This window comes from Colobus angolensis, unplaced genomic scaffold (genome assembly GCF_000951035.1).
Source record: "Colobus angolensis palliatus isolate OR3802 unplaced genomic scaffold, Cang.pa_1.0 Scaffold3, whole genome shotgun sequence".
Taxonomy (NCBI): Eukaryota; Metazoa; Chordata; class Mammalia; order Primates; family Cercopithecidae; genus Colobus; species Colobus angolensis.
Genome location: NW_012116265.1, coordinates 26,529,783 through 26,551,822, shown reverse-complemented (window position 1 = coordinate 26,551,822; position 22,040 = coordinate 26,529,783). Strand labels below are relative to the sequence as shown.

The 22,040-nt window shown below is 37.8% G+C and overlaps 1 protein-coding gene across 4 annotated transcripts in view; it reads left to right on the top strand.

The window, feature by feature from the left end:
* The first annotated feature begins 279 nt into the window (after window positions 1-279).
* Window positions 280-22,040, top strand: part of RAD51B (RAD51 paralog B) — an 800,423-nt gene continuing 778,662 nt past the window's right edge. For all 4 annotated transcript variants that reach the window (XM_011949703.1, XM_011949704.1, XM_011949705.1 and 1 more), the window contains exons 1-4: window positions 280-346; window positions 3,436-3,521; window positions 4,282-4,395; window positions 13,704-13,820. In XM_011949703.1, the coding sequence (XP_011805093.1) occupies window positions 3,438-3,521; window positions 4,282-4,395; window positions 13,704-13,820 (315 nt within the window). In that variant the 5' untranslated portion in view covers window positions 280-346; window positions 3,436-3,437. The remainder of the gene's footprint in view (window positions 347-3,435; window positions 3,522-4,281; window positions 4,396-13,703; window positions 13,821-22,040) is intronic.

Sequence of the window (22,040 nt, the reverse complement as noted above, 5' to 3'; positions counted from 1 at the left end):
CAGCCTGGGAGACAGAGCGAGACCCCGTCTGGAAAAGGAAAAAAAAAAGAAAAATTCCCAAACAGGATGTTCCCTTGCCTCACATTCTCTTTGGTGATGGTCCGCCAACAGATTTTGATAATCACTGTTTTGAGGAACTGCTTCAGATTCGATCTGTTAAGCTGATCACAGTATTAACTACAATTCCCAGCAAGCCGCGGACCCAACCTGGGCCTCTGCCGGTCTCTGATTGGATACAATAGCCAGGATGACGACCCAGTCAGTACTTCGGTTGTTGCTTTGCGGCGCTTTCCGCGGGGAAACTGTAAAGGGTGGGGAAACTTGAAAGTTGGATGCTGCAGACCCGGTACTGGAAAGTTTCATGTGGGGTGCCGTTGTGGGGAAGTGGGGTTCGCTCATTATTTCCTGCTCCTTCCCTAGGCCCGTGGGTATCGATATTGGGGGAGCGGAGATTTTTCTCTTGGGTGCTGGTCACGCCCCCTTAAGACTGTCGGGATCTTCACTAAGAACCCCGCCGTGAATTCCGGGGGTGGGGGCGGCTTCGGGCCTTCTTTTGGTGGGGAATGCTTGGAAGCTGCTCATTGTTGGAGAAAGCTCTTTTTAGGGGATTCCGGGTGATATTTCCGCCTGTTGATGCCCGTCTTCCTCCCCAGCCCCTTCCCGCTTCAGGTAGCCTGTCATTAGGGGAAGTTGAGGGACTGTCCCACTTCAGGTGGTGTTGGAGACCGTGGAATCTGGAGTCCGGTCCCTGGATTCGAATGCGAGCTTCGCACTCAGCTGTTTAACTTTGCCCAAGTTTGTCAACTCGGTGCCTCAGTATCCTTATCTGTAAAGTAAGGTAAAATATCCGAGGCCTTTGGAACAGTGTGGCACATAATAAGGGCTCAATAAATATTAGCTAATATTGTTCCTCAACAGTTGTCGTTGAACATCTAACATGAAGAATTTTCTTTTCTTGGTGATGAGGAGGACAGGGTTCATTCTCCAGGGTTGACCATCTCCCCTCAAGTGCAATACACATACGTGCGTTCGCGCACACATACACCGCAGGAATTTACGTGCTCCGGTGGAGGAAACAAACTTGCAAGCCATAATAATACTTTGATAAGATTATCGAATAGATGTGTACGAAGTTGATGAGAACATTGGAGAGGAAAAGACTTGACCCTGGGGAAGGTTTTGTGGAGGGAAGTCAGGGAGACAGGATGACAATTGCGTGACCTACCAATACACATACCATATGACTGGAGGGCAGATCATGTGAGAGTCATTATGATGATTGCTGACCTTAAAGTACTATGTGCCAGGAGTGCCTTAACCTCCACTACAGTCATATGCAGTGGTAAATTCATATGACTGTAAAACAACGGTTTTAAGGAAATTAAGACACTGAGAGGTGAAGTAACTGCCGGGAAGGACAGGAACTGAACCTTGCAATGTGATGTATGAGTGAGAAGGAAGTGAGGGACCAATTTTTGATGTTTTTCTATGCGATCCTAAGAAGTTAGGAATGTATCCGGTGGTCTGCCAATCCCATGGGAAGTGTTAAAGGCTAGTGTGACTTTTTAGGAAGCTACTCAGGGCAGGATTGTGACACTGATAGGACTTTTGCAGGCGAATTTCGGGCTTCTTCCTGTCTGCTCCCATAGCACTTTTAAATAGCAATTGCGATACTGCATGACTGTAGTTATTTGTTTGTACCTCTCTTTTCATCTCTTAACTATGAGTATTCAAAGGGGAGGTGATATGCTTAAATGATTCTTGTACCCCAGAGCTCAGCAGGGTGTGTATTTAAATGCCTGTGGAAGGAGCCAATTAAGGAACAAATGAATGGAGTGGCCAGAAACAATATGCAATAGTCCAGGCAAGTGATGGGAGTGGCCCTATTAAGGCAGAGATAGCAGAATTGGTTGTTGTTAAAGTCCCTGTAGTTTAGAATTTATAGTTTATTGTTTGTTTGTTTGTTTGTTTTTTGTATTTGATAGGGTCTCAGTCTGTTCCCCAGGCTAGAGTGCAGTGATGTGATCAAAGCAGCCTCGACCTCCTGGGCTCAGATGGTCCTCTCAGCCTCCTGAGTAGCTAGGACTACTACAGGTGTGCGGCACAACGCCCAGCTAATTTTTGTATTTTTTTGTAGAGACAGGTTCTCTCTATGTTGCCCAGGCTGGTCTCAAACTCCTGGGCTCAATCAGTTTGCCTGTCTTGTCCTCCCAAAGTGCTGGGATTATAGGCGTGAGCCGCCTTGTGTGGCCCATAGTTCTTTTCTTTCTTTCCTTTTTTTTTAAATTGAATTCATCAGTCTCAATGGTGTGATTACCTGAAACTACCTGATCTGAAAAGACACTAGGCAATGTTATAGCAGGTATCACTTGGTTTTCTACTGGGGGAAACAAGTCAATGCTAACAAATTCCCATAGAGAGAAATGAGGAGGATGTATTTTGTGTTTGTGAGAAGTGTATATGTATGTATTTTGTGTGTGTGTGTGTGTGTGTGAGAGAGAGAGAAAGAGAGATTGATTCAATCTGATTTAGATAATTTAGGTGTTAAATAGAAATTTGGGCCATGGTATTGGAAATAAACAAACATGTACATTCTCAGTACATGTACATTGTCAGTATACATATATTTTCATTCCAAAATGTTACTTCTTTTCTGATAACTATATTGCTTTATTCCTTGGATTTATTCCTTTCCTCTGGAAAGAACTGAAAAATGTATATCTACCATCTCAATGAGATATAAAGCTTCTCCTTTGTATGCATTAAGAGACTCACAGTAATTCTTTTTTAATTCTCTGAAGATAAATCTTTCATGAGCCTCATTTACCCCTAGCAAGGTACAATAGTGAAATTTAACTGCATGTGAGAATATAAGCAGCTAGTGTTAATAAAGAACATTTTGGGCCAGGCCCGTTTGCTTATGCCTGTAATCTCAGCACTTTAGGAGGTCAGCATGGGAGGATCACTTGAGCCCAGGAGTTCAAGACCAGCTTGGACAACATGGCAAAACCCTGTCTCTACAAAAAATACAAAAATTGGGCGGGCATGGTGGCGACTTTGTCTCTACAAGAAATACAAAAATTAGCCATATCCAAATAAAATTTATACATGCATTGAACATTTTAAGATGTTCTACAAATGTGAAGTGGTACTGTATTCATGTAGTAAATATCAAATAATTGTGTGAAATTATATTTGAGGTTGCCTTGTTTTTCTGTGTGCCTCTTTGATGAACAATTGTCTCTCATATTTAAAACATTTAAAAAGATTCTATAGCATTCCTTTATCAGTAATATTTTTAACACAGTATGTTTCATTTTGCATATGGAGAAACTTGAGGAATTTTTAATTTTGTTTTGGATAGCCTATTCATTATCACTTATGTTATATTCTATTTTTTTTTCATGGTTCTTCTTTTCTTTGCTGGATCTGGAGGCATGGGTAGCAAGAAACTAAAACGAGTGGGTTTATCACAAGAGCTGTGTGACCGTCTGAGTAGACATCAGATCCTTACCTGTCAGGTAAATTTTATTTAAAATTTTTATTGAGAAGTTTTATGCATAAGTTAACTTTATACCTTAATACTTCTTAAACTTGAAATATGAAAATGTAGGCTTACAAAATAAAAAAAGGTAAATGATGGTGCTTTTCCATAGGCTAATTGTAAATATCAAGCTTCCTTGGGTGCATTTCCAATTGCGATTTCATTTACCCAAATTTAGTATTTTTGCATTTTGAGGGGAGAGTGATCATGGCATAAGGTGAAGTAACAGCTTTGCTATTTATTTGTAGTTGCATGAGAAATAGGACTCAAATGAGGAGATACTATTCAAAATGTATAATTTCTCTTAAAAGCAAAAGAAATTAATAGACCTTTTCCTTATTGATGGAGCATGCGAAATATATAGAGCAGATCTTGCATTTTTAAGCAAGGTAGTGAAGCAAATCCTCCTTAGCAGGGTAAATAAGATTTAAAGGTTTTGGTTGGTTGTTTTTGTTCTTTGTTGTTTTTGAGACTAGGTTCTCATGTTGCCCCAGCTGGTCTTGAACTCCTGGACTTAAGCAATACTCCAGCCTCAACTCCCAGGTAGCTGGGATTACAGGCACACACCACTATGCCTGGCTAGATTTAAGGTTTTATATTACTATAATGAATGTATAAATCTTTGATCTGCAATAAATTATACTTTTGTCTACATAAGCAGTATCAATTGAAGATTTCCTTTTAACTCTAATATCTTTGTTACATATATATGTTTAAAATATTCTGTGTTTCTTTAGGACTTTTTATGTCTTTCCCCACTGGAGCTTATGAAGATGACTGGTCTGAGTTATCGAGGTGTCCATGAACTTCTGTGTATGGTCAGCAGGGCCTGTGCCCCAAAGATGCAAACGGTATATTTATATTTTATTATGATTTGATTATGAATGATTCCTCATCTCATTAAACATGTTTTTTTAGGGATGAGGCACATGCAGAAATAGAGATGAGTACCTCAAAAATATTGAGTTTTCTACCATAGAAGTTAGTTCTCTAAGGAAAACACATGTGAAGCAAATATTTTTTTCTTTTTTGAGACACTCTGTTGCCCAGGCTGGAGTGCAGTTGCACAATCTTGGCTCTCTCCAGCCTCTGTTTTCTGGGTTCAAGTGATTCTCCTGCCTCAGCCTTCTGAGTAGCTGGGATTACAGGCACAGTACTATCATGCCAGCTAATTTTTGTATTTTTAGTAGAGATGGGTTTTCACCTTGTTGGCCAGGCTGGTCTCAAACTTCTGACCTCAAGTATCTGCTCACTTTGGCCTCCCAAAGTGCTGGGATTACAGGCGTGAGCCACTGTGCCTGGCCTATATGTGAAAAATTTATGTATTTTGTAAACTCATGGGAGATAATTTCCAAATAAGGGAATTAGGGAGCAACAGAAAGTTTTTGCTTTTTTTCTGTAGCCAATAGCGGTAGTTCCAAAGGTCATCTTTCTCTGATTGATTAGATAGTATTTGAGGGCCTCGTAGTTAAATTATGATCTTAATTTTAGAATGCCCCTTTCTTTGATATACTGACCTTTACCATCATCACTTGCTCTAGATCATAAAGTACACATAATTGTACTTATACTTGCTTATTGATTGAATAAGAGGAAATTAAAAATTTATCCTTTACTCTTAAGAAAATTTGAAGTCTTTTACAAAAGCCCTCATCAAATTGTACATTTTTTTCAGACTTTTTGTGTCATGACTGTAGCTTAGCTTTTCAAATTGTAGATTTGAAACATGATAGAAATATCTTGTTTTCCCACAGTAAGAGTTTCCTAAAATTCTGTTCAGTGTTTTGCAAATGTATTTATTTATGTGGACTGTAAATTACTTACCTCACTACCTTATATTGAAATTTACTGAACACTGAACAATGAAGTACAATTCTCTGAAGAAGGGGAGAAGGAAGGAATGTTAGTGTCATTTGAAACTTCTAAAAGCAATGAACAGATATTTGAACAACAGATATTTTCTTTTTTTCTTTCTTTCTTTTTTTCTTTCTTTCTTTCTTTTGTTTTTTCTTTTTCTTTTTTTTTTTTTGAGATGAGGTCTGTCTCTATTGCTCTGGCTGGAGTCTAGTGGTGTGATCTTGGCTCACTGCAACCTCCACCTCCTGGGCTCAAGCCATCCTCCCACCTCAGCCTCCTGAGTGGCTGGGACTACAGGTGTACACCATCATGCCCGACTAAGTTTTGTGTTTTTTGTAGAGATGTGGTTTTGCCACATAGCCTAGACTGTTCTTGAACTTATGAGCTCAAGTGATCCTCCCGCCTTAGCCTCCTCAAGTGCTGGGATTACAGGCATCAGCCACCGTGCCCGGCTGAACAACAAATATTTTCTTTTGTTCAGATTTAGCTTGTGATCTGAGGAAAATATTTTAAAGGCAGGGTAGTCAGAAGGAGAATCAGAACTGGAGTTAGAAATTGGCATTAGTCTTAGCTTTATCATTGATTTCATTGCTTTGAACAGCTTTCTTTGTTTTATGGGAGAAAACAGAAGTTAAAATACTGTGCAATGATTCTGTGACTAGATTCAAATTAACTTGTTACTATTTTGAAGGTTGTAAAGCACCAGAAAACCTTTAATTTGTCATCTGTCATTCCAAGTGGTCAATATCCGTGGCATATTTCCAGTTAATAATTAAATAAGAGAGTATGGTCCCAAAATTCAACTTTAATTTCTACTTACATCACTACCTTCAGCTGCCATCTTAATCAAGAAGCCATCTTTCTCCTATGGTTTACATTCATTCTTGTAGCATTCCTTATATTTCAGCACTGCCTTAAACATTGGCTTAGTTTTTTTTTTTTTCCAACTCTTATTGTAAGTTCCGGGGTACATGTGCAGGATGTGCAGGTTTGTTACATAGGTAAACGTGTGCCATGGTGGTTTGCTGTACAAATCATCTTATCACCTAGGTATTAAGTTCAGCATCCATTAGCTATTCTTCCTGAAGCTCTTCCTCTCCCCGACAACCTCCAACAGGCCCCAGTGTGTGTTGTTCCCTTCCATGTGTCCTGTGTTCTCATTGTTCAACTCCTGCTTATAGGTGAGAACACACAGTGTTTGGTTTTCTTTTCCTGCATTAGTTTGCTGAGGATGATGACTTCCAGCTCCATCCATGTCCCTGCAAAGGACATAATCTCATTCCTTTTTATGGCTGCATAGTATTCCTTTGTGTATGTGTATCACATTTTCTTTATTCAGTCTATCATTGATGGGCATTTGGGTTGATTTCATGTCTTTGCTATTGTGAATAGTGCTGCAATGAACATATGTGTGCATGTATATTTATAATAGAATGATTTATATTCCTTTGGGTATATACCCAGTAATGGCATTGCTGGGTCAAATGGTATTTCTGCCTCTAGGTCTTTGAGGAATTGCCACATTGTCTTCCACGATGGTTGAATTAATTTACACTCCCACCAACAGTGTAAAAGCGTTCCTATTTCTCTGCAAGCTCGCCAGCATTTGTTGTTTCTCAACTTTTTAGTAATTGCCATTCTGATTGGTGTGAGATGGTATCTCATTGTGGTTTTGTTGTGCATTTCTCTAATGATCATTTCTCTAATGATCAGTTTTGTTGTGCATTTCTCTAAAGATCTAATGATCTAATGATCATTTCTCTAATGTTGAGTTTTTTTTTAATATGTCTGTTGGCCACTTGAATGTCTTCTTTTGAGAAGTATCTGTTCATGTCCTTAGTGCACTTTTTAATGGGTTTTTTGTTTTTTCTTGTAAATTTGTTTAAGTTCCTTGTAGAGTCCGAATATTAGATCTTTGTAGGATGGATAGATTGAAAAAAGTTTTCTCCCATTTTCTACCATGGTAGTTTCTTTTGCGATGCAGAAGTTCTTTAGTTTAATTAGATCCCATTTGTCAATTTTGCTTTTGTTCCAATTGCTTTTGGCATTTTCGTCATGAAATCTTTGCTTGTGTCTATATTCTGAATGGCATTGCCTAGATTTTCTTCTAGGTTTTGGGTTTTTTCTGTAGTTTTAGGTTTTACATTTAAGTCTTTAATCCATCTTGAGTCAATTTTTGTGTAAAGTGTAAGGAAGGGGTCCAGTTTCAGTTTCCTGCATATGGCTAACCGGTTCTCCCAGCATCATTTGTTAAATAGGGAATCCTTTCCCCATTGCTTGTTTTTGTCAGGTTTGTTGAAGATCAGATGGTTGTAGGTGTGTGGTCTTATTTCTGAGTTCTTTATTCTGTTGCATTGGTCTATGTGTCTGTTTTTGTATCAGTACCAAGCTGTTTTGATTACTAGAGCCTTGTAGTGTAGTTTGAAGTTGGGTAGTGTGATGCCTGCAGCTTCATTCTTTTTGCTTCGGATTGTCTTAGCTATACAGGCTTCTTTTTGGTTTCCTGTGAATTTTAAAATAGTTTTTAAAAATTCTGCAAAGAATGTCAATGGTAGTTTAATGGGAATAGCATTGAATCTATAAATTACTTTGGGCAATATGGCCATTTTCATGATATTGATTCTTCCTATCCATGAGATCCATGAGCATGGAGTGTTTTTCTGTTAGTTTGTGTCCTCTCTGATTTCTTGGAGCAGTGGTTTGTAGTTCTCCTTGAAGAGGTCCTTCATGTCCCTTGTTAGCTGTATTGCTAGGTATTTTATTTTCTTTGTAGCAATTGTGAATTGGAGTTCATTCATAATTTGGCTATCTCCTTGCCTGTTGTTCATCCATTGGCTTAGTTTTAGTTCATTTCTTCAGGAAATGTTTTTGCTCATTTTTTTAATCATTTATTCTTTTGACCTGTATTTACTGAATGTCAAGTATGTATTTAGGTACTTTGTCAGGCACTGGGGATGTCATGGTGAACAAGTTTATACAGTTCCAGCCCTCTTGTAGTTTACAGTCTAGTGGGGAAGTCAGACATTAAAATATTAATTCAGAAATAATTAGTTAATTATAATAGTGCTAAATCCTATGAAGGAAAGGCATAAGGAGCTTTGAAACTTTATAATAAGGGACACTACTTAGTTTGGGGGTCAGGAGGGCCCTTCCAAGGAAGCAATACTTTAGCTAAAACATGGAAGATGAATAGGTGAGAGATAGGCAAAGGAGTTGGGAAGGGACATGGGCAGGGAAGAGTTATTGGATACTGGGTATAACAGATGCAAAGGCCCTGGGAAGAGAAGGAGAATGGGGTTTGCACGAGTGGGACATAACAGCAAAGAGGAGAGTGGCAGGAGATGAAGCCAGAGAAGTAAGCAGGAGTCAGATTATTAGGGCTTTGCACGCCAAGTTAAGGATTTTGGATCTTATTCTGAGAGCAATGGAAACTCATAAGAAGGGTATACTGTAATATGTGTTTTAAAAAGATCAGTCTTGGATGTGGACAAGTGATTGAAAAGGAGGAAGAAAATATTCATGAAGATTAGTTAGGTACCTATTACTGTATTCCAGACCAAAGTGATGGTGACTTGTATTATTAATGCAGAGGTTATAGTGTTGATTAATATGAGAGATATTTAGGAGGGATAATTTTTTTTTTTTTGAGACAGAGTCTCACTCTGTTATCCAGGCTGGAGTGCAGTGGTGCAATCTCGGCTCACTCCAACCTCTATCTTCTGGTTCTGGCAATTCTTATGCCTAAGCCTCGTCGGTAGCTGGGACTATAGACATGCACCATCACACGTGGCTAATTTTTGTATTTTTAGTAGAGATGGGGTTTTGCTGTTGGCCAGGCGGGTCTCGAACTGCTGGCCTCAAGCAATCTACCTGCCTCAGCCTCCCAATATGCTGGGATTACAGACGTGAGCCACTGTGCTCAGCCTAGGAGAGAATATTAATGGGATTTGGTAATTGTTTGGCTGAGGTGGCAGTGACGTACAGAAAAGTGTCAGAGATGATTCCCTGACTTTTGCTTTGAGAAACTGAGTGGTACCATTTCCTGAGATCAGGAGTACTGGAAGAGGAGCAGGTTTGAGGGAGGCAGATCATACATTCAATTTAGTACTTGTGTAACTTTTTTTTTTTTTTTTTTGAGATGGAGTTTTGCTCTTGTCGCCCAGGCTGGAGTGCAATGGCAAGATCTCGGCTCAGGCTCCCGGGTTCAAGCGATTCTCCTGCCTTAGCCTCCTCAGTAGCTGGGATTACAGGCACCCAACACCATGCCCGGTTAATTTTTTATATTTTTAGTAGAGACAAGGTTTCAGCATGGTGGCCAGGCTGGTCTCGAACTCGTGACCTCAGGTGATCCACCTGCCTCAGCCTCCCAAAATGCCGCGATTACAGGCGTGAACCACCGCACCGGCCAGTACTTGTCTGATTTAAGATGCTTATAAAACATTTTGTGAAGATAGGAAGTAGGCAGTTAAATATATGGACCTGGACCTTGAAGGTGAGGCATGCACGTGGGAGTCATTGGTGTAAATATGATAGTTGAAGCTATCGGAATGGATGAGTGATTGCCTATAAAGTGCATACAGTAAGATGATAAGTGTACTTAAGCCTGAAACCTGAGTGATGCCAACAGTTACAGGTCAGATTAGACGATAATGAGTCTGAGAAGAAGCAGCCACCAAAGTAGAAGAAAAACTGGTAGTGTCATATCACAAAACTCGTCTTTGTCTCATTTATATACATACTACTTCTCTGAAGTTTTGTTCTGTTAGTTCATTTTATTCTTTTTTTTGAGACAAAGTTTTGCTCTTGTTGCCCAGGCTGGAGTGCAATGGCACAATCTTGGCTCACCGCAACCTCCGCCTCCTGGGTTCAAGCGATTCTGCTGCCTCAGCCTCCTGAGTAGCTGGGATTACAGGCATGTGCTACCACGCCCGGCTAATTTTTTCTTTTGTATTTTTAGTAGAGATGGGGTTTCTCCATGTTGGTCAGGCTGGTCTAAACTCCGGACCTCAGGCGATCCACCCACCTCGGCCTCCCAAAGTGCTGGGATTACAGGTGTGAGCCACCGCACCCAGCCGATTATTATTTTTTTGACTTACCAAATCTAGTATTCTAGAAATTACACTTAAAATTGCAAATGAAGTGCTTTAATTTGGACAGATTGGGCTGCCTTTGCGTGTTTGAGAAAGTATCCTCGCATGCATCCACGTTGCCTGATGATAGATTATAGACAACAATGTGTATGTAAGGATGCCTACTGAAATATTTTTTATGTCAAAACATTAGAAACAATAATAATAGGAAGGAGATAAATTATATTACATTTATGTTAGGGAATATTATGTAGGCACTAAAATCTTTGAAATATTTTTATTTATTTATTTATTTTTATAGAGATGGGGTCTTGCTATGATGCCCAGGCTGATCTTGAAATCCTGGCTTCAAGTGATCCTCCTGCCTTAGCCTCCCAAAGTGCTGGGATTACAGGCATGAGCGACCATGACCAGCCAAGAATTTGTAATAACAGGAGAAATGCCCAGGATATAATGCTTAGTGAAAAAAGCAGGCTACGAAATTGTATATAGCATACATGCAAATTTTATAAAAATGAACGTTATAAAGGTATTTGGCATATATTGTTAATAATGGTTATCTTAGGATTGTGGAATTTTTTACTGACTTCTGTTTTCTTTAACTTTTTTCTTCTTTCCAAATTTGCTTTAGGTAAGTTATGTTCTTTAATTAGGAAAAAAGCAGCAATGGTTCTTGTTTGTCACCTTGTGCTAATATCTGGCAAATCTCTTAGTCTCAGTTTTTTTACCCTTTGTGAAATGGAGATAATTATACCTGTGTGTAAATGAAATAATGTACGTAAAGTACTTAATACAGCACATAGTAGATGTGCAACAAATGCTCTTTACCTGCCTATCCTTGCCTTTTCCTTACTGTTCATGATTCCTGAATCACAGCAGTATCTAAGAGGAGCTGATGTTATTTGCTCCATATCCTGGCATAGTGACTGGACAGTGTCCTGGAACAGGCAAAGCTAAACTGAAATGTAAAGCAGACGATTAACAAACGGAGGTTGTCAAAAGCCTTTAAAAGAATAAAAGGAACATTAGAAAATGAACATCTTTTAAAAATCAGATAAAATTTTAATATCCCGGACTATTAATAAAAGTAATTTAAAAATCAATTTTCCTTATAGAGTATTAACTTTTGTAGCTCTAAATACATCAGAATGATCAAAACCAACACATAAAATCACCAGAATGCTTTGTATAATTTCTTGTGGACAAACACCAAGAATAATAAAGGAGAATTTTGGGCCAGGTGCAGTGGCTCACACCTGTAATTCCAGCACTTTGGGAAGCTGAGGTGGGCAGGCCACTTGAGGGTGGGAGTTCGAGGCCAGCCTGGTCAACATGGCAAAACCCAGTCTCTGCTAAAAATAAAAAAATTAGCTGGGTGTGGTGGCAGGCACCTGTAATCCCAGCTACTTGGGAGGCTGAGGCAGGAGAATTGCTTGAACCCAGAAAGTGGGGTTGTAGTGAGCTGAGATCGCATCACTGTACTCCAGCCCAGGTGACAGAGTGAGACTCTGTCTTGAACAAAAAAAGGAGAATTTCAGAATTTTATAATATTGGAAAAACTTCAGATAAGTAGTGTTTCTCCCCTTGTTCACAGGGAATATGTTTCAAGACCCTCAGTGGATGTTTGAAAATTTGGATAGTACCAAACTATATGTATACTACGTTTTTTGGATCTGATAACTGAGATGGCTACTGACTAACAGGCAGGGAGTGTCTACAGTGCGTATACACTTGGCAAAGGGATGATTCACATCCAGGCAGGATCATGTGAGATTTCACCATGCTACTCAGAGCTGTGTGCAATTTAAAACTTATGAATTATTTCTGGGATTATCCATTTAATATTTTCAGATCAATGTTGACCATGGGTAACTGAAACATGGGCAGTGAAACCGTGGATAAGGGGTACTGTCGTACTGTGTACCTGGCTTTCGATAAAGTTGCTAGTACCAAAAGTTTTTATCCCCACTACTATTACCTTCTTCTAGCTACCATTATTTTTCTTTGGAATGATTGTAATGTCTTCCTGACAGATCTCCCAGTTTCAAGCTGTTCTTCACAAACTAATCTGAGTATGTCTTTGAAATTATAATTTGTTGTATTAGTTTCCTGTGGCAGTTCTAATACAAATCATACCCTGGGTGGCCTTAGACAACAGAAATTTATCCTCTTACAGTTTTGGAGTTCAGAGGTTCAAAATTAAGGTGTAGGCAAAGCTGTGTTCTCTCCAGAGGTTCTAGGGGATTATCAGTTCCTTGCCTCTTTCAGCTTTTGGTGGCCATTAGCATTCCTTGGCTTGTGGCTGCTTCTCTCTCTATTCCATCTTCACATAACCTTTTCCTGTGTGTATTGAATTCCCTCTGCTTCTCTCTTATGAGTGAGGGTATTTAGGGTCCATCTGGATAATCCATGATTATCCCTTCATCTCAAGGTCTTTAACTTAATCAAATCTGCAAACACCGATTTTGCAAATAAGGTAATATTCACAGACAGGTTCTGGAGATTTGATTTGGATATCCAGGGGTGGGGGTGGGGGGTCATTTCTCAGCCTTCCACACCTTCCTTCACAATGTTCTTCACAAATGAACCGGAGTTTGAAATGATGACTTGATCATGTCACTCCTTTTTGCATCTTCAACAGAGCTGTTCATGGTTAGGCCCCTGCTTACTTCTCTAGCCTCATTGCTTGCTGTATTGCACCCACACTCCATCTTTTAGGCATTCTAAATGAACTGTATATTTTACAGTTTGTGTTAGTCCCTGTTTCCTCTCTTGCTTCTTGACCTTTCTTTGTACATTCTGCCCTCTTTGGCAGGAATAGTCACATTTCCCTTGCTTACCTAACAGCTCTTTCAGATTTTAGCACAGGCATCCAGCAATTCCATTAAGTTTCCAAAATCTGTATCAGTTATACTTTCCCTATTACATTATCTCTTATTAATTGTGTTATAATTGCCTGGTTTCTAGTCCTAATTTCATAGTCTCTGGTTGACTTCATAAGACGGTGAGGGCAACGTCTCTCTCTGTTTTGTCATATCCCCATAATCTAGCACAGACCCTGGCACAGAGTAAATATTTGTTGAACAAATAAATAATAGAAGGGAAAAGGATGGATTAGGGTTAAAGTTGCTAAAATTTAGAAAATTAGAGTTGGTTTATGTTTTTGAATATATATAAAGGTTGAAAAAAAACTTAATCATTTTCTTGTTCAGGCTTATGGGATAAAAGCACAAAGGTCTGCTGATTTCTCACCAGCATTCTTATCTACTACCCTTTCTGCTTTGGACGAAGCCCTGCATGGTGGTGTGGCTTGTGGATCCCTCACAGAGGTAAAGGAAAAATTTTTCATACCTTCTTCCATTGACCTATAATCTTCAGAGCCAGGGAAAAAGTTTAGTTAAAAAACATAAATTATTTCTTGAACAGTAATCTGATTTAAATTATAAGTACTTCAAGGATATGGTTCTCCACACAGTGCTTAGTGTGGTTGCTCTGCAAACAGAGGGGTTAAAAACAAAATCCTTGCTGACTGATTAAAATCTACTTAGGTTGCTGTTTCATTGAATTAACTTAGAAAGTGATAAATATTGCTGGGTGTGTTTATATATGTGTTTTATATATATAATACATGCACATATGTTATATATACCTGCCTACATTTATGTTATATGTGCACACATATACACATATGTCACATACATGTAATATATACATGCATGTCATATATGTAATATGTATGCACATAAATAACATTATATATTATATATATATGATTATATCATGCCTGTAATCCTAGCACTTTGAACAACAAGGCAAGACCCTATCTTTACCAAAAAAAAAAAAAAAAAAACCATTTAGCCATATGTGGTGGTGCTTGCTTAGGAGGCTGACCTTGAGCCAGGGAGTTCAAGCACTCCAGCCTGGGTGACAGAGCAAGACCCTGTCTCAGAAAAAAGAAGGTAGTAAATATTATGAAATAATATTATGAAACAATTAGGGGAATTAAAAAAGGATCACTTCTTATAAATTAGGAAGGACAATTTGAAATTTTATTAACATATGGAAAAATTATAGTATTAAACTAGAGTGAGCTATTTTTACTTTCTGTTATAGATAAAATGTCTTCTAGGAAGTGATAGGCTATTGGATTAGTTAATACTGTTGCAGAACAAATTATTCCAAAAACTAAGTGGCTTAAAACAATAAACATTGGTTATTTCTTAGTTTCTTTGTGAGTGGCTTAGGTGAGCAATGTTGATGAGCGATGCGGTCATCTGAAGCTTGGTCGGGGCTGTAGGATCTGTTTCTGAGGGTGCCTATTTACATGACTGGAAAATGGGTCCTGGTGGTTGGCAGAAGGCCACAGTACCTCCCCAGATAGGCTCTCCACAGGATTTTTGAGTCTTATGACATGACGGCTGACTTCCCCCAGGTGCGTGGTTTCGAAGAAGGCAAGATGGAAGTGGTGATATCTTTGGCAACCTAGCTTTGGAAGTTACACGCCCCTACTTCTGCCACTTTTTGTCATTAGAAGTGAGTCATTAAGTCAAACCTACATTTAGGGAAAGGGAAATTAGCCTCTTTTTTTTTTTTTTTTTTGAGGCAGAGTCTTTCTCTGTTGCCTAGGCTGGAGTGCAGTGGCACAATCTTGGCTCGTTGCAACCTCTGCCTCCCAGGTTCAAGTGAGTAGCTGGGATTGCAGGCACGCATCACCACACCTGGGTAATATTTGTATTTTTACTAGAGATGGGGTTTCACCATGTTGTCCAAGCTGGTCTTGAACTTGTGACCTCAGGTGATCCACTCACCTGGGCCTCCCAAAGTGCTGGGATTACAGGCGTGAGCCACTACACCTGGCCAACGTTTTAAAGGAAGAAGTATCAGGAATTTGAGGACATTTTAAAACCACTGCAGTTATTTTCCTTGAAAACTGCTTACAATGTGGTGATTTGATAGACTATGTTTATTAATACACTCCTAAGGACTTCTTGCTTGAAAGTTCTAGGGGCATAAATACTTTCAGGAAACTTCTAAACAAGAACAGATTCTTTTCTTACATTCTGACAGTCATAATTTAACTGTCAATTTTTTTTCCTTGGAGATAGGGACCCTGTTTTAGATACTATACTTTATTTTATTTCCTGTCTTCCAAGAGAGATGTAAAGATTTATATGAACTATGCCTAGCAGATGCCTATTAAATAGTTGGTAATAAATGAGTGAATTAGTTATTAATAAAAATGCACACACACACACACCGCCTCTGCTTTTGGAATATACTGCCACCAGATGGTGCCAGAATCATATGATTTTACATAGACTTTTTGGGCTGAAGTTCCACTTGCTTAAATAAGGTTTATTACACTAGTGATCCGCAGTCATAAACTTACTTATTTAAATAGCAAAAACATTGAACTTAAAGAAGATTAGCTGGGAAATTCTTTTCACTTTTTAAGTTTTGGAATAATTTTTAATACTTTTTCACTTAGCTTTTATTAATGATTTTAAAACATCCAAACAGAAGTTACAAGCCTTTTAGGTGTTTTGTTGTTATCTAATTGGCTGACTTAGAATAGGAATATAAGTACTTTGACTCCTTAGTAGGGGCAAATTCTCTCCTTTCTGTTCTAGCTACAGGTAGCCTCTTCAATCTTTTTTGTTTTTTGTTTTTCAACTGAGTACAGAGAGTATATCAATTTATCTTCAAACAAAGAATTTTTTTTTGCTTTTATTACAATTTTTAATTGATACAATAGTTGTATATATTTATGGGGTACAATGTGATATTTTGATATGTGTGTGCAATGTATAATGATCAAGTCAGGGTAATTGGCATATCCATTGCTTCAAACATTTATCTTTTTTTTGTGTGTTGGGAACATCCGAAAGCCCCTCTTCTGGCTATTTGAAAACATACAATAAAGTGTAAATTATAGTTCCCCTAAAGTGCTATAGAAAACTAAGACTTATTCCTCCTATCTTGCTGTAATTTTGTAACTGCTAACCAATCTTTGGCTGTCTCCCTCTAACCATCTCAGCCTCTAGTAACCACTATTCTACTCTCTACTTCTATGAGATCAACTTTTTTAGCTTCTTCATGTGAATGAGACCATACAATGTTTGTCTTTTTGTGTCTGACATTTTACTTAACCTAATGACCTTCAGTTCCATCCATGTTGTTGCAGATGACAGAATCTTATTCTTTTTTATGGCTGAATAGTACTCCATTGCATGTATGTACCACATATTCTTTATCCATTTGTCTGTTGATGGACACTTACATTGATTCCATCTCTTGGGTACTGTGAATAGTGCTGCAATAAAAATTGGAGTGTAACTTGACATACTGATTTCATACTGTGTATCATACATGCATGCACATACACACATGTGGAGGTAAGAGAGCAAGCAAAATGATAAAGCAAATTGGGCAAAATGTTAACAGTGGGTGGATGTGGGAAAAGAATACATATATATTCTGTATTCTGTTTTTATTTATTTTTAATTTATCTTTATTTTAAATTAAAAAAAAAATACATAGTCTAGCTGTGTCACCTAGGCTGGAGTGTAGTGGCACAGCCATAGCTTACTGCAGCTTCAAACTCCTTGAGTGAAGTGATCCTCCTTCCTCATCCTCTCAAGTAGCTAGGACTACAGGTGTGTACCACCATGCCTGGCTAATTTTTAAAATCTTTTGTAGAGATGAGAGCTTGCTATGTTGCCCAGACTGGTCTTGAACCCCTGACCTCAAGTGATCCCTTCTGCCTTGGCCTCCCAAAGTGTTGGGATTACAGGTGTGAGCTACTGCGCCTGGCCTTCTGTTTTTATTAACACTATTTTCCTGTAAGTTTAAAATTATTTCTAGATTAAAAAAAAAAAAAAACCTGTGATGTTTGCTGTAAGTAGATATTCTTGATCAGAAATAAGGAAATTTCCTTCATTTCCTAGCTAAAATACTAATTTGGTGTTATATTTTACAAAACCTTTTTTTCTGCATTGATTGAAATGATTATATTATTTTTCTTTGGTCTATTTTTCTTTGGTGAGAAACATTTAATAGATTTTTCTGACGTTAAACTACTATTGCATTTTTGGGACAAGTTCAACTTGGTCATGATATATTATCTTTTTTTATAAACTGTTGAATTCAGTTTGCTAATATTTAAGATTTTTCAATATTTAGGATAGATATTGAGCTGTAATTTTCCTTTTAGTAGTGTCTTTGTCTGAATTAGTATTTATCTTATACTAGTTTAGTAGAATGGATTATGGAATATCTCTTTTTTTAATATTCTGCAATATTTTGCATATGATGGGAATTATTTGTTCCTTGAAGATTTGCTAGAACTTGTCTGAAAAATTATCTCATCTTGATCTTTTTCCTTCTTAGAAGATTTTTAAAAAAATTCAATTCCTTTAATGATTATAGGACTACTCACATTTTCTATTTCTTCTTGATTAGTTTCAGTGAATGAGATTTTTAGGAATTTGTCCATTTTCTTTATATTTTCAAATTTATTATAATAAAGTTATTCATTATAATCTTCCAGCTCTTAAATCTGGTTTTACAAGTGGTTTTTGTCCCCCTTTCCATTTCTGATATTACTTACTTTGTTTTATTTCTCCCTCTCTTTTAAAAAAAAATCTTATCAGAGGTTTGAGTACTTTTGTCATCATTTTAAAGAACTCTGCATTTTGTTGTTGTTCTTTGTTGGTCCTCTCTATTATTTGTTCGTCTTCTACCTCCTTTATTTCTGCCATTTTCTTACTATCTCCTTTTATTTAATTTTTTGGTGGGTTTTTTTAAATCTAACTTCTTAAATTACACATTTAATCTATTAATTTTCAGTTTTTCTTTTTACTCTGACCTTTTAAGACTGAATTTTTCTTGAAGCATTCTATTTTGATATATAGTATTTCCATTTTTATTCTGTTCTAAAAGTATTGAAACATTCCCATCACAATTGCTTCTTTGATGCATGAATCATTTGGAATTTTAAAATATCTAAATTATTTAATTTTAAAAATTTCTTTTAATTACATTATTAATGTAATTGCATTTTTGTCAGATAACTTTGCATGATATTGATTCTTTGAAGTTCCCTGAGACATCTTTTAAGGTTAAGTTTGTGATCAACTTTGATAAATGTTGCATGTGTGCTTGAAAAGAATGATTATTCTCTAATAATTGGGTGCCCTATTTTATTTTAGGTTCAGGTGGTATATGTACAGGTTTGTTACATTGGTATATTGCGTGATGCTGAGGTTTGGGGTACTATTTATACCGTCTCTCAGGTACTGAACATAGTCCCCCATAGGTAGCTTTTTTAGCCTTTTATCCCCTCCCTTCTTCCTCCTTCTAATAATCTCCAGTGTTGATTGTTCCCATCTTTATATCCATGTATACCCATTGTTTAGCTCCCACTTATAAGTGAGAACATGCAGTCTTTGGTTTTCTGTTCTTGTGTTAATTCACTTAGGATAATGACCAAGAGCTGCATCCGTGTTGCTGCAAAGGACATGATTTTGTTCTTTTTATGGCTGTGTAGTATTCCATGGTATATATTTACCACGTTTTCTTTATCTACTCTACCATGGATGGACACTTAGGTTGATCCATGTCTTTGCTATTGTGAATAGTGTAGCAGTGAACATAGAAGTGCGTATGTCTTTTTGGTAGAGTGATTTGTTTTCCTTTGTGTATATGTCCAGCAATGAGATTGCTGTGTCAGATGGTAGCTCTGTTTTAAGTTATTTGGGAAATCTCCAAACTCATTTGAACAGTGGTTGAACTAATTTATATTTCCACCTACAGTGTATAAGCATTCCCTTTTCTCTTTCTCTGCAGCCTGGCCAGCATCTATTATTTTTTGACTTTTTTTTTTGTTTGTTTGTTTTTGAGACAGAGTCTCATTCTGTTGCCCAGGCTAGAGGGCAGTGGCACTTTCAGCTCACTGCAACCTCTGCCTCCCAGGTTCAAGCGATTCTCGTGCCTCAACCTCCTGAGTAGCTGAGATTACAGGTGTGTGCCACCACGGCCAGCTAACTTTTTTGTATTTTTTAGTAGAGATGGGGTTTCACCATGTTGGCCAGACTGGTCTCAAACTCCTGGCCTCAACTGATCTGTCCACCTCAGCCTCCCAGATTGCTGAGATTATAGGCATGAGCCACTGTGCCTGGCCATTTTGACTTTTTAATGATAACCATTCTGGCTGGTGTGAGATGGTATCTCATTGTGGTTTTTATTTGCATTTCTCTAATGTTTAGGGATGTTGAACATTTTTTCATATATTTGATGGCAACATGTATGTCTTCTTTTGAGAAGTGTCTGTTCATGTCCTTTGCCCACTTTTAATGGAGTCGTTTTTTGCTTGTTGATTTAAGTTCCTTATAGAATCTGGATATTAGAACTTTGTCACATGCCTAGTTTGTGAATATTTTCTCCTATTCTGTAGGGTGTCTGTTTACTCTGTTGATAGTTTCTTTTTCTGTGCAGAAGCTCTTTAGTTAGATCCCACTTGTCAATTTTTATTTTTGTTACAATTGTTTTTGAGGTCTTAGCCATTAATTCTTTGCCAAGGCTGATGTCCAGAATAGATTTTCCTTGGTTTTCTTCTAGGATTTTTATGGGTTGGGTCTCACATTTAAATTGCTGACCCATCTTTGAGTTAATTTTTGTGTATGGTAAAAGGTAGGGGTCCAGTTTAATTCTTCTGCATATGGCTAGCAGGTAATCCCAGCAGCATTTACTGAATAGGGGGTCCTTTCCCCATTTTTTATTTTTGTTAACTTTGTCAAAGATCAGAGGTTGTAAGTGTGTGGTTTCATTTCTGGGTTCTCTATTCTGTTCCATTGATCAACGTGTCTGTTTTTGTACCGGTACCATGCTGTTTTGGTTACTATAGTTTAAAGTCACGTAGTGTGATGCCTCTGGCTTTGTTCTTTTTGCTTAGGATTGCTTTGGCTTTTCAGACTCGAACTTCCCATGTGAATGTTAGAATAGTTTTTTCTAATTCTATGAAAAATGACATTGGTAATTTGAACCTGTACATTGCTTTGGGTAATACGCCATTTTAACGGCGCTGACTCTTTACATCCATGAGTATGGAATGTTTGTTCATTTGTTTTTATCATCTATGATTTCTTGCAGCAGTGTTTTATAGTTCTTCTTCCAGAGATTGTTCACCTCCTTGATTAGATGTATTCCTAGATATTTTATTTTTTTGTGTGTAGCTATTGTAAATGGGATTGTATTCTTGACTTGGCTCTCAGCTGGAGTGTTATTGGTGTATAGAAAAGCTACTGATTTTTGTGCATTGATTTCGTAGGCTGAAACTTTACTAAAGTCATTTATCAGTTCTGGGAGCCTTTTGGAGCAGTCTTTAGGGTTTTCTAGTATAAAATCATATTGTCAGTGAAGAAAGATGATTTTACTTTTTTTCTGTTTTGATGCCTTTTGTTTCTTGTTTTTTTTTCCTTTTTGAGATGGAGTCTCACTCTGTCGCCTAGGCTGGAGTGCAGTGGCATGATCTTGGTTCACTGCAACCTTAACCTCCTGGGTTCAAGTGATTCTCTTACCTCAGCCTCTCAAGTAGCTGGGACTTAGGTGTGCACCACCACTCCCAGCTAATTTTTAATATTTTTAGTAGAGATGGGGTTTCACCATATTGGCCAATCTGGTCTTGAACTCCTGACCTCAAGTGATCTGCCTGTCTAGGCCTCCCAAAATTCTGGGATTACAGGCATGTGCCACCGTGCATTATTTCTTTCTCTTGCCTGATTGCTCTGGCTGGGACTTCCTGTACAATGTTGAATAGGAGTGGCAAGACTGGACATCCTTGTCTTGTTCTAGTTCTCCCAAATTTTGCCTGTTTAGAATGATGTTGGCTTGGGTTTGTCATAAATGGGTCTTAGTATTTTGAGGTATGTTCATTTTGATGCCTAGTCTGTTGAAGGTTTTTACCATGAAGGGGTGTTGGATTATGCTGACAGCTTTTTCTGTGTCTATGGAGATGATCATATGGTTTTTGCTTTAAATCTGTTTATGTTGTGAATAACATTTATTGATTTGCATATGTTGAACTAGCCCTGCATCCCAGGAATAAAGCTTACTTAATCATGATGTATTAACTTTTTGATGTGTTGCTGGATTCAGTGTGCTCATACTTTCTTGCAGATGTTTTGCATCCATATTCATTAGGGATATTGACCTGATGCTTTGTTTTACATTGTGTCTCTGCCAGATTTTGGTGTCAGGCTGATACTGGTCTTACAGAATGAGTTATGGAGGAGTCCCTCTTCCTCAGTTTCTTGGAACATTGTCAGTAGGAATGGTATAAGCGCTTGTTTATACATCTGGTAGAATTAGGCTGTGAACATGTGTGGTCCTGGGATTTTTCTGCTTGGTAGGCTTTTTATTACTCATTCAATTTCGGACCTCATTATTGATCTTTTCATTAGTTTAGTTTCTTTCTGGTTCAATCTTGGGAGGTTGCATGTTTCTCGGAATTTATGCATTTCTTCTAGGTTTTTTTTTTTTTCTTTTTTTTG